Source organism: Diabrotica undecimpunctata, chromosome 10 (genome assembly GCF_040954645.1).
Source record: "Diabrotica undecimpunctata isolate CICGRU chromosome 10, icDiaUnde3, whole genome shotgun sequence".
Classification (NCBI taxonomy): Eukaryota; Metazoa; Arthropoda; class Insecta; order Coleoptera; family Chrysomelidae; genus Diabrotica; species Diabrotica undecimpunctata.
In genome coordinates this window covers 69,886,420-69,900,784 of record NC_092812.1, presented here as the reverse complement: position 1 = coordinate 69,900,784, position 14,365 = coordinate 69,886,420, and the positions used below count along the sequence as shown (strand labels likewise).

At 35.1% G+C, this 14,365-nt stretch overlaps 1 protein-coding gene across 1 annotated transcript in view; it reads right to left on the bottom strand.

Moving 5' to 3' along the window:
* Positions 1–1,438: 1,438 nt before the first annotated feature.
* LOC140452361 (endoplasmic reticulum aminopeptidase 1-like) overlaps positions 1,439–14,365 on the bottom strand; it is a 61,737-nt gene continuing 48,810 nt past the window's right edge. Inside the window, exons 12-15 of the mRNA XM_072546567.1 lie at positions 13,507–13,728; positions 9,546–9,818; positions 7,483–7,705; positions 1,439–7,352 (exon numbers count right to left, since the gene is read on the bottom strand). Coding sequence (XP_072402668.1) covers positions 7,209–7,352; positions 7,483–7,705; positions 9,546–9,818; positions 13,507–13,728 — 862 coding nt within the window. The 3' untranslated portion in view covers positions 1,439–7,208. The remainder of the gene's footprint in view (positions 7,353–7,482; positions 7,706–9,545; positions 9,819–13,506; positions 13,729–14,365) is intronic.

Below are 14,365 nucleotides of genomic sequence, written 5' to 3'. Positions count from 1 at the left end.
CAGGCTAATGTTTCTTCAAAAAGTCTTTTAAAAAATGCAGAACATGCCGTTTAAACACAATTTCACTTTTGAAAACATATTATACTATGTAGAAGAGTCTGGGCTGTTTACTGGATGGAAGTTGTAGAAATTAGGCGAAATTAGGCAACGTCACTATAATTGCCTGTGTCAATGCGGTAGGAAATTCGGTGCCTCCTTGTATATTTCCAAGAGTGCAGTTTAAGCCCCACATGAATAATGGCATACCCCCAGAAACATTGGGTCTCGCTACTCCCAATGGGTTGAAAAGTTTGAAGATTTTTTAAATCATTTCATAAAATATGTCCGAGCCAATGTGGAAAACAAGGTGCTCCTAATCATGGACAATCACGAGAATCACTTGTTTATTAAAATTATAAATTTTGCTAAAGAAAACGGCGCAGTCATGTTTACATTCCTTCGTCATATAAGCCACAAGCTACAGCCCTTAGATCGCTCCGTTTTTGGCCCAACTACCTGGCCCAAAACTCTCCGGTTTGAAGAAATACTACAGCAAAGCTTGCAGACATTGGCTTTTGCATCATCCAGGAACGAAACTGACTATTTATAACATCGTGGAGTGTTTTGAAACTACTTTTCCTATAGTGTTTACACCTTCTAACATACAAAATGGTTTTAAAGTGGATGGAATATGGCAATTTAATGATAATATTTTTAGTGAAGACGAGTTTATTAGTTCTTTTGTCACCGATAGACCTGTTCTAGATAAGGAAATTGTTACAGATGCGCCAAACGTGGTGTTAAACACCACTGATTCTCAAGAAAATATAGCTTTACCTGCCCCATCGAATCTGCCCAATGTTCAACAGCGAATGGAAGGTAATCTAATAAATCGGGGTCACCACTGTTACAATTGGGGGGGGGGAACCTTCCTTCTTTATTTCCTTGCTATGTTTACATTACAGTAATCCAGTTATCACGGAATCCCCAGTACCATCTACATCTGCAGGTACAAATAATGTGTTAAAAGAGATACTCTCACCAAAAGTCGTTCGACCTTACCCAAAGGCCTCTCCAAGAAAAACAAAGTCTCGAAACAGAAAAGGTAAGACTAGAGAGTATTGTGAGAGTTTATTATATTATCGGTATTATCACAAATAAATAATATTTATCACAATATGTTTTTAATGTTGCAATTATCACTCCTTTATTCTAAAACAAAGTAAAAAGAATAAACATTCTTGTATAAACATATTTCGTTCCAAGGTACAAATGTCACTGTCCCAAAGTATAAGACGTGATTGTACCTTGTGACAAAATCACAAAATCAGTTCTCATTTTTTTTTATACCCAAAAAGCTATTTTTATTACTATGAAGATGTGATATATGAAAAATCAATACTTCAAGTTAATTAGAACACAAGTTGTCGTCAATCATAATAATACATCATAATAGTCGTAACATCATCATCATCATCATCCAGCCTCAAGAGTCCACTGCTGAACATAGGCCTCTTCCTCATGTTTCCAACCCCGTCTATCTTGCGCCGCTCTCATCCAGTTTTTATTGAGTCTTCTTAAATCGTCAGTCCATCTTGTAGGTGGTCGACCGACGCTTCTCTTGTCTTCCCTTGGCCTCCATTCCAATAACCTCTTTGTCCATCGCCCATCTGTCATTCTGGCTATGTGTCCTGCCCATCTCCATTTTATCTATCTTCTCGATGATGTCAGTCACTCCGGTTCTTCTCCTGATGTCTTCGTTGGTTATTCTGTCTCGCAGAGTTATTCCTAACATGGACCGCTCCATTCTTCTCTACGTGACTCTCAGTTTGGTAGCTGCTGCTTTTGTTAAGGTAAGTGTTTCTGCTCCGTACGTCAAGATTGGGAGGACGCACTGATCAAATACCTTTCTCTTTAGGCATGTGGGCAGCTCACTTTTAAAAGTTTCTCTCAGTTTTCCAAATGCTGCCCACCCAAGGCCGATTCTTCTCTTCAGTTCATGAGTCTGGTTATCCCTGCCAATCATAATTTCATGTCCCAGGTATTTATATCTATCTACGAGTTCTATTTCTTTTCCACCAATACTGATGTTCTGGTTGGGTACCAAATTGGTCATGATTTTTGTTTTCGAGATATTTATATTTAAACCTACACTTTCTGTAGCCACAACGAGTTCCTGTACCATCTCTCTTGCCATACCTAGATCTTCAGCTATTATAAGTATATCATCGGCGAAACGTAAGTTGTTTAGATATTCTCCATCTATTTTTATTCCCTTTGTCATCCAATCCAAATTCTTAAAAGCATGGGTGACAAAGTTTAGGTGACATTGGGTCTCCTTGTCTAACCCCCCGTTCTATTTTTATGCGATTACTGTTAGTATGTAATCTGACAGTGGTTGTTGCCTGCAGGTATATTTTGTATAATAATTTAGTATATCTATAATCTAGCCTGCATTCTTTAAGCGCCTGTAATATTTTGTTTAGCTCAACTGTGTCAAAGGCTTTGTGAAAATCGATAAATATTAGAACTAGAGGTTTATTGTATTCCACTGCTTTCTCTATTAGGGTTTTTATACTTTGTAGATGGTCATTTGTTCCGTAACTTTTTCGGAATCCTGCCTGTTCCCTTGGTTGATAAGTCTCTAATTTTCTTTCCATTCTCTTAACTAGTATTCGCGTAAACAACTTATATATATGGCTGAGGAGGCTAATCGCTCTGTAATTCTCTAAATTTGCTTTATCTCCTGCTTTGTGTAATAGAATCATAGTAGCGTTGTTCCAGTCTGTTGGAATATTGGCGCTGTGAAGGCAGATATTGAAAAGTTGTTTAATTTTTTTAAGTAATACATCCCCTCCAATTTTTAGTGCTTCTGATACTATTCCATCTTCACCCGGGGTTCGATTATTTTTCATTTTCTTCAGGGCTTCTTTGATTTCTGATTTTGTTATATCGGACATTAAATCTGATCCTTGGTTTAATACCCCAGTTTTTAGTGTAATTGGAAGTTCCGTATTGTTATCTTTTTTTCTTGATCTATATAACTCTGTGTAGAACTCTTCGACTATTCTTAATATTTCATCTCTGTTCGTTGTTTCTTCTCCAGTGCTGTTTCTCAGTTTGTTAATTTCTATTTTCCCCTTTTGTACGCTCCTCTTCAAAACTTTCATGTTCTTATTTTGCTCTATTGCCTGTTTTGTTTTTTCTACATTGTAGTTTCTTATGTCTTTTCTTATTGCCTTTGTGATCGTCTTATTTATTTGATTTATCGCTTCTTTGCTTGTAGTGTTATCTCCTTTCATTTGTTGCCTTAGTTCTATAAGGGTTTTCGTGGGTTGACTCAGTTTTTCATCTTTTTTGCTTGTCGGACAATATTTAGTTTGAGCCTGTTGTATTGTGTTGACTATTTGTTTGTTCAATATATTGATGTCTGCTGTTGTGGTATCTTTCAATGAATTACCAATATATTTTTCGAACTCCTGAATGTTAGTTGGTTTTGTCCATTTCTTTGGTTGTTTCTTATTTATCATTTTGAGTCTTTCTTTTTCGGTTGATATCGTTATTTTAGCTCTTACTAACCTATGATCACTGCTTGTACTGAACTGGTTTAGCACATTTACGTCTTTAAATAATTCTTTTTTGTTTGTTAAGAAATAGTCGATTTCGTTCCTTGTTTTTCCATCAGGACTTTCCCATGTCCATCTTCTGTGTTTTTCCTTTTTAAAGAAGCTGTTCATTTGATAAAGATTGTTTTCCAAAAGGAAAGTCAGTAGTTGTTTGCCTCTATCATTTCTGCCTTCGCTTCCAAAATTTCCCAATATTATTTCAGAGGGGTCTTCCTTAGTAACATCAACTAACCAGTTAATAGTCCAGAAGTTGCAAATATTTGCACGAGTTATGGATTTGAAATATCCTGGAATCACTTCAAATCTTATACTGCCAATATTTAGCAAATATAAAGCTATAAAAAAAACTGAAAAATAGTAGATAACCAGAACCTAATTAGTAGAATAATAACGGAAGACTCAGAACGAGATGATTGGATGACGGAGGATTGATGATGGAGGACGAATTTCAACGATGAATACAAGTGTATGGAGATTGTTACACGAGAGGTCCGAGTGGAAGCAAATAACTAGGTAATAACTGGAAGCATACATAACAATGTTAAAGATATTATCACATATACACAAAAAACATTGAATCCATATATTATATATGTCAATTTATTGCGGCCTGTTTAATCGCAATTTTAAATTTTATATATTTAAAAATCGTCAGTCGACCCTGTATCAATTCTTTAAAATTATTAATATGTATAATAAAAAAAAACAAAAAAAAATTGATGTATGGATAAGTAAGCAAGCAAGTAGATAACTCGAGCCAGCCGCTACGATCATATCGACGGCTGGCCTATTCGCCGATCCCGCAACCTATTCCTATGGCATAGGAAAATAACGGCAGGTTTGCACGTATCCAGTAAATGGCGCCAGTCGCACTGACACGAGAGCGCTGGCATCATGTAAACACTTTTTTGCGCCAGTTCAGTGCTGTCTCGAATAGAGAGCGGTCTATTTTTCATGCAGTGGCTCTCGTCCGCGTCCCCTTGAACACCGCGTCAACGGTTGTAGACATGTGTAAACACATCGCTGCAGTCGCTGGCGTACCTGTAAAGAGTACAACAAACGTCTGACTTTGCCAAGTAGGAACTGGCGTGCCAATGAGACTGACATCAGCTACTGTATACGTGTAAACCTGCCTGTCCAGCGCTGTCCTAGTCAAGCACTGACATGCCAGTAGACTGACGCCAGCTACTGGACACGTGTAAACGTGCCTTAAATATGAACCTCCAATTGGTCCTAATTTAAACTTTTTAAGATCTGTAACTTTTATTATAGGGGCATCACCCTACTTAACGTGGCATATAAAGTATTGTCCAACGTATTGTACAGAAGATTGATCCCCTATACTGAACAAATAGTTGGGAACTACCAGTGCGGTTTCCGACCCAATACATCAACAACGCATTAAATCTTCACAGTCAGACAGATTCTTGAGAAAACGCTTGAGTTCGGAGTCGACACCCACCACATATTCGTGGATTTCAAAGCCGCATACGACTCATTCAACCGACAAAAACTTCTATAGGCTATGGTGGAATTTCAAATGCCGCTTCATCTTGTTCAACTAACGGAACTAACACTCACAGGCGTAGAGAGTGTAGTCAGAATCCAAAACGACTTTTCCAGACCCTTCCATTGTAAAAATGGACTAAGACAGGGAGATGGACTGTCGTGTCTCTTATTTAACCTTGCACTAGAAAAAGTAATTCGAGAGTGCCATATTAATACGAATGGCACCATCTTTAATAAATCTGTACAAGTGGTCGGATATGCAGATGACATAGACATCATTGCCAGGTCCACAGAATCTCTGATCGAAGCATTTCGATCACTAAGGGCGTCTGCACTTAGAATGGGATTAAAAATAAACGCACAGAAAACCAAGTATATGTATTGTACTAGATCAGGCAACCAGATACCTAGACTATTAATTGATGATCTGGAACTGGAAGGTGTGGACACCTTCGTCTATCTGGGCTCGCTGCTGACCAAAGACAACAATGTCAGCAAAGAAATTAAAAGAAGAATAGTGCTTGCCAATAAGTGCTATTATGGCTTGAGGAAACATATGGCCCCAAAACTACCCAGAAAAATTAAAGTTACCATATATAAAACACTAATAAGGCCAGTGTTAACATACGGGTCTGAAACGTGGTCACTTACACAGAACGACCAAGAATTTCTGAAACGTTTCGACAGAAAAATAAGTAAAATATATGGGAGGAATCCAAGAACAGGGTTTGTGGCGTAGGCGCTACAACTTTGAGTTATATAGAAGTTTTGGGGAACCTGACGTTGTAAAATGTATTAAATTAGCACGCCTTCGATGGATAGGACATGTAATTAGGCGAGATGAAGATGCAATGATCAGAAAAATTTTCGACCGAAGAGGACCAGTGGGAAGACGAGCCAGAGGAAGACCAAAACTTAGGTATCAAGATGACATAGAGGATGACCTAAAATCCATCGGAGTTAAAGCATGGAGAAGAGTTGCTAGAGACAGGGGCGAATGGAAGATTGTTCTGAAGAAGGCTTTGGCTCATAACGAGATTTAATGCCACTGATGATGATGATAAAAAAAAACAAAGCAAAATCAGCTGTACGTCTTCAAGGATTTGTCATCAGCTATCCCTCACATTCCTTTTAGAACCTTCAAAAACCTGTATAAGATTTTTTTAGCTTTTTTTTTCTTTACTGGCCTAATAGATATACTGCTTAACCTGTAATAAATGTGTGTTCACAAAAAGAAAAAGTCTGTCCACTCTTTACCAAATTACTTCAGAAAGTTTCAAAAGGTTTGGATGATTATCCAAGCATTATTATTATTTCTCTGATAGCAGATTAGCTAAATTTGCTTTTTCCTAAATTTAATTTTTTTAGTATCAATTTGGATTTCTTTTTTTGTCCGACTGCTGCCCACAAATAAATATAAGATCTAAGCCGTCTACCAAAATAGATCTCTGGGATATTTTAAATACTTTGGTTATGTTAAGGAAAAAACAAAAATATAGTAAAAACTAACTATAAAAGGATGTAAATGATGTGTTCTATGGAAAGATCCTGACTATTTAACAATATGTAGAGGTCTAGATAAGGAAGAAGTCGTTTATGAGATCTCCTAAGTTCTTCTAGGCGCTAAGTACCATACATTGGTATGCCTTAAGAGATGGCAGTTAACATATTCATGGTGCATCCTTCACAAGTTTTCGATTTTTCAGGTGCTGTCTTAATAAACAGTGTTCTATACATAGTACACACTATCATCATAAGAAAACTCTATATATCTAATGTAGAAAAACAAATTACTTTTAATTCTAATAGCTATATCTTTTGGAAGGTTATTTCTGAGCAGGAAAACTAGAAACTGTATTAAATACTGATTGTAGATAGTTGCTGCATAAAATTTATCACAGAATGTATTAATTTAATTGTATATGAGTTAAAGGAACTTTAATGAAATGTTACTTAATCTAAAAATATAAACAAAACACTACTCAACAATAATTACTTAAGATTCTGTCTTACTAGTAAATCCATAGAGTATAGAGACGAACGCAGAATTGGTGCAAAACTTTTTTGTCTGTTTTAAGTTAATATTTACTAGATCTATTTCAAATTTTTACGAAGCCAATTGTTCACTTCTTCCTCATTCTGCGAAACCCAGTTGATATTCAACTGAATTATTTCTAAGCTCTGCTCTAATGCCCTTGAAGCTGATCCTACGTCCATGCCATTAAAATATGTTGATACCTATAACATATAAACCAGTTAACAAAATCTGTGTTTTTTGTTATTGCTAATTACTACTATTAATCACACTAGTTAAAAAAATTATTAAAAACTATTCAAAAATTATTTAGAAAAGCGAGTCATCTCATACCTCGTAAAAATCATATGGTGTAGACAAGTGTGCTGTAACAGCTGATATGAGATTTCCCATTAACATTGTACTATTTCCGTATAGGGAGTGCATTGTAGGCCAATAGGCTTTTAGGTGTCTCCATGCCAATAGTCTTCCTTCTGGATTTGCGGCTACTACTTCTAGAACCAGTTTGACATCTTCGGGTTTGACTAGGTTAGTATCCAGAGTTTCTATTAAATACCTATAAATAATATTACAATCACATTTATGCTTTTGAAGTTAATTTTTTGCGCATGCGAATTGATATTCATGAGATTTTGAAACAAATCTAGTTTGGAATTTTAATTAACACGTAGAGAACTTTTTTAATAATTATCATTACTTTTTAGGACTATAAAAAGGCTCTAAGATAATATAAGAATGCGCTAAAAAGTTCTAAAATTAGAACGTAAAAGAAATTCTGAGTTTACAAAGTTACAAACTATATCAATATAGCCCAGTCTGGTTAAAAAAAAAGGTCGAAAAATTTTTCGCAGATGTCTGAAGCTTTTAAGACATAGGTGGTGGTTACTAGATGACGAATAGATGAAAAAGTACTCGTATTTTTAGCTTGCGTTTTTTTTTAGACAATAATTTATGGGCACAATTTGATTTTTTTCTATAAGTTTTTTCCCTTTTATTTTACATAAACAATATTAATATCATTTTTTTATATCAAGAATATCTTTATTTTCCCGTTTTTTAAATTCAAATTGATAAATAATTTACGGAGATATTTGCAAAAAAGCAGTTTTTTTGCACTAATTTATAAATTTTATTATTTTTTTTATGAACAAAATAAAATATTATTAATACATTTGAACATCGAGGAATTACCGTCTTTTAAATGGGTGCTAAGTTTCCCCCCAATCGGTCAAATAGTTTAAAAGTTATTTAATTTGTTTATCCCTGAGGCTAAATATTTAAACTATTGAACTTGCTCTATTAATGATGCTAGACACATTTAGCAAATTACATAGGATTCTTTAAGACTTAAACTATCTCAGAAGTTAAATGTATATTGCGTTTTCATTGAAATTATTTACAAAATAAACGTTTGAAAAAGGGGTATGTTTTTTACTTATAAACAATTGTAATAACTTCTATATTTTTTAAGCTACAGACTTGTACGTACAATCACTGGATAGCTGGTAAAAAAACTCACATTAAAGAAAACCTTCTATGACCAATAGGAACGAAGTTAGGCACTATTTTAAAAAAAATCATATCTCCATTGTTTATAAAAATAAAGAAGTAAAATTTGCACAAATTTTTAATGAAAGTCTAAACTTTATATTGAAACTTATAGCTATAAAATTCATCCAATTTTTCGAAACTTACAGCCCTTCGAAACGAAGGTACTTTCGAAAGATCGACATAGGAAAGTGGAGAATAACTGTTTCAGCTCCGTTTTTTTTTTTCGAGATCGGAACTTTAAATTAAAACACGTAGGAAAAATTTACATTATCTCGGCTTCCATTGTAGCTAGATGCCTGGGGTAGTTCGTCGAAATATGAATAACTACATAGTTTTCACCGGCCGGGAAATATGGGAAACCTCGGAAAAATTTGAAATTGACCGTAAAAACTTACTTTTTTTTTTTAATTTGGCTGGAATAGTCTGTCGCAGTATTAATAGGGATGACATAATTTTCACCCCCCTCCCACCGGAAATAAATCCCGGAAAATCAACATAATTAATAAGGAATATAATAATATAATGTGTAAAAAATTACCTGAAATATAATATCTGTAAAATAGGTAAAGTAGTTAGAGCAACAAGCAGATTTTGCGAAAATGCAAAGGAAAAACCCAAACATACTGCAAATACAGGGCAATTGTTCGCCAACGCCATGAATAACTGGAACATGTCTTTAAAACGTGATCAGGTACAAACATATATTTAACGGATAATCAGCTATTTTAGAAGTCTAGATCTTTTCGGCTAAAGTATGGATGTAGAGTCTATACTTTTAGTTCGCAATGTGTAAAACGTCAACATAGCCAAACGGCCGTTTAAAACTTACAATCTACAATCATTACCTTTGTAATAACCAGGGATCAGAAGCAACCCCCAGCGCTTTTAACAGCATTTGCTTTTCATTCCCATCTGTTGAGTTCTTGTAAAAATTCCAGCAATATTGCCATTCATTCATCCCTCCATATTTAACTCCTGCAGAGTAGATTATTTCTTTCAAATTTGGATCTACAGTTTTGTTTTGTATCATCCAGTTCTGAAAATGAGTTTTTGCCACGGATATGGTTTCGTTTAGCTCACACAGTATGGCAGCAGATAGAACTCGTCCTCTTAAAAGTCTAAAATAATAAAATTCTAAATAAATAATTTTCTGTTATAAAATAATTTATACTAATAAAATATATTATTATTATCTTATAATAGTAGCTAGTATATAATATGGATTTTGCTTATTAGGGGAAATATGCCTACGATGGCATGCTGCCTTTGATGGCATACCACGTGTAATTTATAAATCGTTTTCTGTCGAACGATATCGGCTGCATAGGCATGCACATAGACAGTGTTCATTTGCAACGGGAAAGTTACTAACACTTTCCACAGATAAGTCTGTAACGGAAAGTGTGATTTGTTGAGTGTTGAACTATTATAACGCACGTTAACACAAACAGTTTTTTGCCGCTTCTCGTCTGAAGTTAAAATATCCAGAGTAAGTATGCAATTTTGATTAGTATTAAGCTTCAGTAGGCAATGCATTTTAACTTCTGCCATTGTGGTGCTAGAAGATAACGCTCTGCTTTAAATCTGATGCGTACTTGCCTATGACGGCATAGCAGATGTGTTCCAATGATGGCACAGTATGCCATCATGTGCACATGTTATATGCCATCAAAGGAAAATGAATAATAATTGCAAAAATTTCAAAAACTCAACTTTTTACTTCTATTAAGGTAAAAGTAGATAAACAATACCATTTTGTAGGGTTTTTAAAACAAATTTGGAGCTTTTAAATCGCACAAAATCTTCAATAGTAAATTTAAGTGTATATCTGAAATATCCTTAAAGGTTTAGTACAATCCTTAAAAATTGGATTGTCATTATCTAGTTATACCTTAAACAGTCGAATATCTCCTGATATCAGATATAAAGGCTAGGTTTTATTGCAGGGCCTTTATTAATATGGCGTCTACCAAGAAACATAGGCAGAAGTGATCGGAAGAGAACATGAATATGGCAATTCAACACATCCAAGAAAAGAAGATGGACATCTGTTGGCTTCCAAAACTTTTAATGTTCCGGCTACGACACTCCGTAGACGTTTTGCAAACAACTCCGGTGGAAGAAAAGGGGATTTGGGTGGCCGACGAATTACACTACCTCCTCATCTTGAGCAAGAGTTAGCTACTCATGTGATTGATATGGAAACAAGATTTTTTGGTCTTACAACGCTAAATTTGAGACGATTAGTTTTTGAACTTGCTGAGAGAAATAACATCAAACACAAATTCAACAAAACGACTCGTCTTGCTGGATGGAAGTGGGTGAGGGATTTTTTAAAAAGAAATAGTACCATTTCACTCAGAACACCAGAAAATACATCTCTCGCGCGAACACAAGCATTTAATAAGAACAATATTAAAGCATATTTGATCTCTTTAGCAACAGTTTTAGATACATACAACTTTCAATACGAAAATGTATTCAACGTTGATGAATCGGGTCTTACTACTATTCAAACAAGGCCTCAAAAAGTGGTTGCAACCAAGGGACGAAAACAAGTTGAAGCACTGAGCAGTGCGGAACGAGGTACGAGCATTTAACAGTTGTATGTTCGATGAATGCAATTGGTACTTTTGTACCACCTGCATTTATTTTTCCCAGAAAAAGGTTCAATAATGAATTAATGGACGCTGCCCCACCCTGAAATTCAAGAATTACAAGATAAGGTTGTTGAAAAAGAAAAAATGTAGAACGAAGAAAACTGGCAAACAAAGTTAAACGACAAAGAAAACAGAAGATAGAACCTAAAGGAAAAGCTAAGTACAACAGTGGATTAGAACTGAAATCAGTAGATGACACTTTTCCTGAAAAACGAACATTATACCGAATGGCAAAAGAAGGGATAGAGAGAAATGATGAGTAACAGGACATGAGGAACAGGAATCCGCGAGCGATAACGAAAATTTTGAAGATGATGATTCCTACGTCGCTTGCTTGTATTGTAATGGCCTCTATTCCTTCTCAAAGTCGAAAGAATGCTGGATTAAATGTCAGGAGTGCCAATCCTGGTGTCACTCTGAATGCGCTGGGGTCGATAAAAAATGTAAGATATTTTATTGTGATTTATGTTCTTAATTGTTTTAATGTGTGTTGCTTTTTTTATTTGTTGTATTATTGTTCTCTTTGAATGAAATGCGAAAATTCCAATTAAACATATTTTTTTCTATTATACTGTGCAGCCATGCCATCATAGGCAAGGAATGTGCCTATGATGGCCCATTTGCCATTTCTGATATTTCAATTTTTTACTATAAAAATTCATATTCCCTTTGACCTTTATATGTCCAGCTTAATTGGTACATTCAACTGAACTAGAAAAAAAATTGTAATAATGTAACATTGTAACATCATAGGCATACTTCCCCTATCCTGCTTTTGTAAGTGAATAAACCGATACAAGGATTTATACAAAGATTAGATGGGGAATTCTAAGCTCGAACCAACATGTTTTAACATGCAGAATACTAAATATTAACATTTTTGATGCAATTCGAAGATATCGGATGCATATTTTTGCAAATTCTCTACTTTTTTGCCCTAAATTTGACACATCGTGTATTTTCGACATAAAGCTCTCGTCGATATACTACCAAGTTTCAATACTCGATATCTTCTCTATGTGGAATTATCTGTAATTTTGCTGTTCTTTGATCGTCGTAATCCAGCCATGAACGCTTTGGTCGTATGCAGGACGATCTCTACGGGAGTGGTTAATCCAGTGTGTTACGTATCAAAAAAATCCAAGTACAAGCAAAACTCGGGAGCGCGGTGATAGTGGCCGAAGTGAAAGTTTTAAAACAATAGTTGATAAAATAATAATTGCAGTTTGGTGAAAGTGCACAAAACACAGAGATTACTGAAAAAAATCCAGGGAAATACACACCAAAGGGCAATGGAGATAAGTCCAAATTCAAATATGTTTACATTAGTGAATTTGGATGTTGTTTAAGACTATAGTAGTAGTAGAAAATGAAGTTTTGACAGCAGGAATGCAAGAAAACCAAGAAGCAGATCTATGATCCACTCTGCTATTCAAGCAGTAACTACATGGAAGCTACTAAAGAAGACAGCGATTCCAGCCAGGAGGAAGAGAACGAAGCTTCCAAAATAAATAGAAACAAAAGAACACGTACCATGAAGTAAAAAATTCTTTGGTAAAATAATATAAAGTTTATTAAAAATTTTAAAAATTATGCAAAATGGATTTATAAATTTTTAGAACGTTTTCAATCCTATCGGATCATCATCAGTGAAAAACGTCTATTTCTCTAAAAGTAATTGGAATTATAGTAGAAGCCACAGTTAGAACGCAGTGTTGGTCTTACGGCGCGCAGCGATGCCGCTCATGTCGGCACAATGGTAGGTGTGTGGTAGTTTTAGCGATAGACTGAAAAATCAGGACCGTACGCATTTCGTTTCAAAAATCTTTACTCATTAATTTAACTGAGTCAAATATGAGAATAAACAAAAAAAAAACAAAATAATTCTAAAACAAAATGTCTGTATACATAAACCATCTAATACCTCGTAAATACTTATATACATATATACAGAAAAAATGCAAGTAGTTTACCCTATACGACACGATAATTATAGTCACATAATGAGCTCAGATGACGCTAATTACAAAATTAAAGTAATAAACATTTACAATGTTTGAATTATATACACAGTTTATATTTAATTACAAACAAAACTCTAAATACAATATTAGAAATAGAATTATAAAAAATAATGAAAACTTACTTTTCCATATGTGATTTGTTCTTGTTCCATCCAACATACTTCGTAACTGGTGTCAGTAAGAGCCGCATATACTTCAGAAAGGATTTATATGCTAAAGATTCAGATAATCGTCGAGCCCAAGACTTCAAGTGTTCTATAGCAGCTGCCCAAGGAGCATAATCCCTTTCATTATTTAAGTATAAGGATAGTTCTAATGCTACACTTACGTTGAGAACTCCAGCTCTAAAAATAGTGAATGGTCGGTTCAGCGTGAAGGTTTTATAAATTACAAATTCCCCGTGTATTAATAATTATAATAATATTAATAGTCTGGAAGTCAAATGACTTGTATTAGATCTCAGAGATGAAAAAAACACACATACAACGCCAAAAAAAACTTAAAAACGGGCAGGAGGTCCCAACACACTCGAGCACTAGTCGCCAAACTGGGTCAAGTCGGCGCCCAGACAAGCAACAGCAAATCGAAGATAATTCAGTAGTAGGACTAGAACACCTCACGCTACATTGTGAAGTGCGTGAAGGAAAACCTGGGAGCATTGGGGCTCAAAGGAGTGGTCCCTGATTTACTCGGACCAATCCTCCTCACCATTGGCAGAAGATTGGCAAATGAAGCTACAGATGTAGCACTAATCCAGGAGACTTGGGTTACTGGAACCCAAGTCCCAGAGCGTTTATTGTACTTAGAAATGATATTAATCGCATCTTACTTTAAGGTTTTTGCAAGGAAGATGTGATTGCAGCTCAAATCTATATAAGAGAGGAAGCGAGCAGACGGGATATAGTCATATGCTATGTATACTTCTCAGGTGAAAGAGCAGCAACATATCTCCTTCCTATGGCGATTCGAAAAGTAATCGAA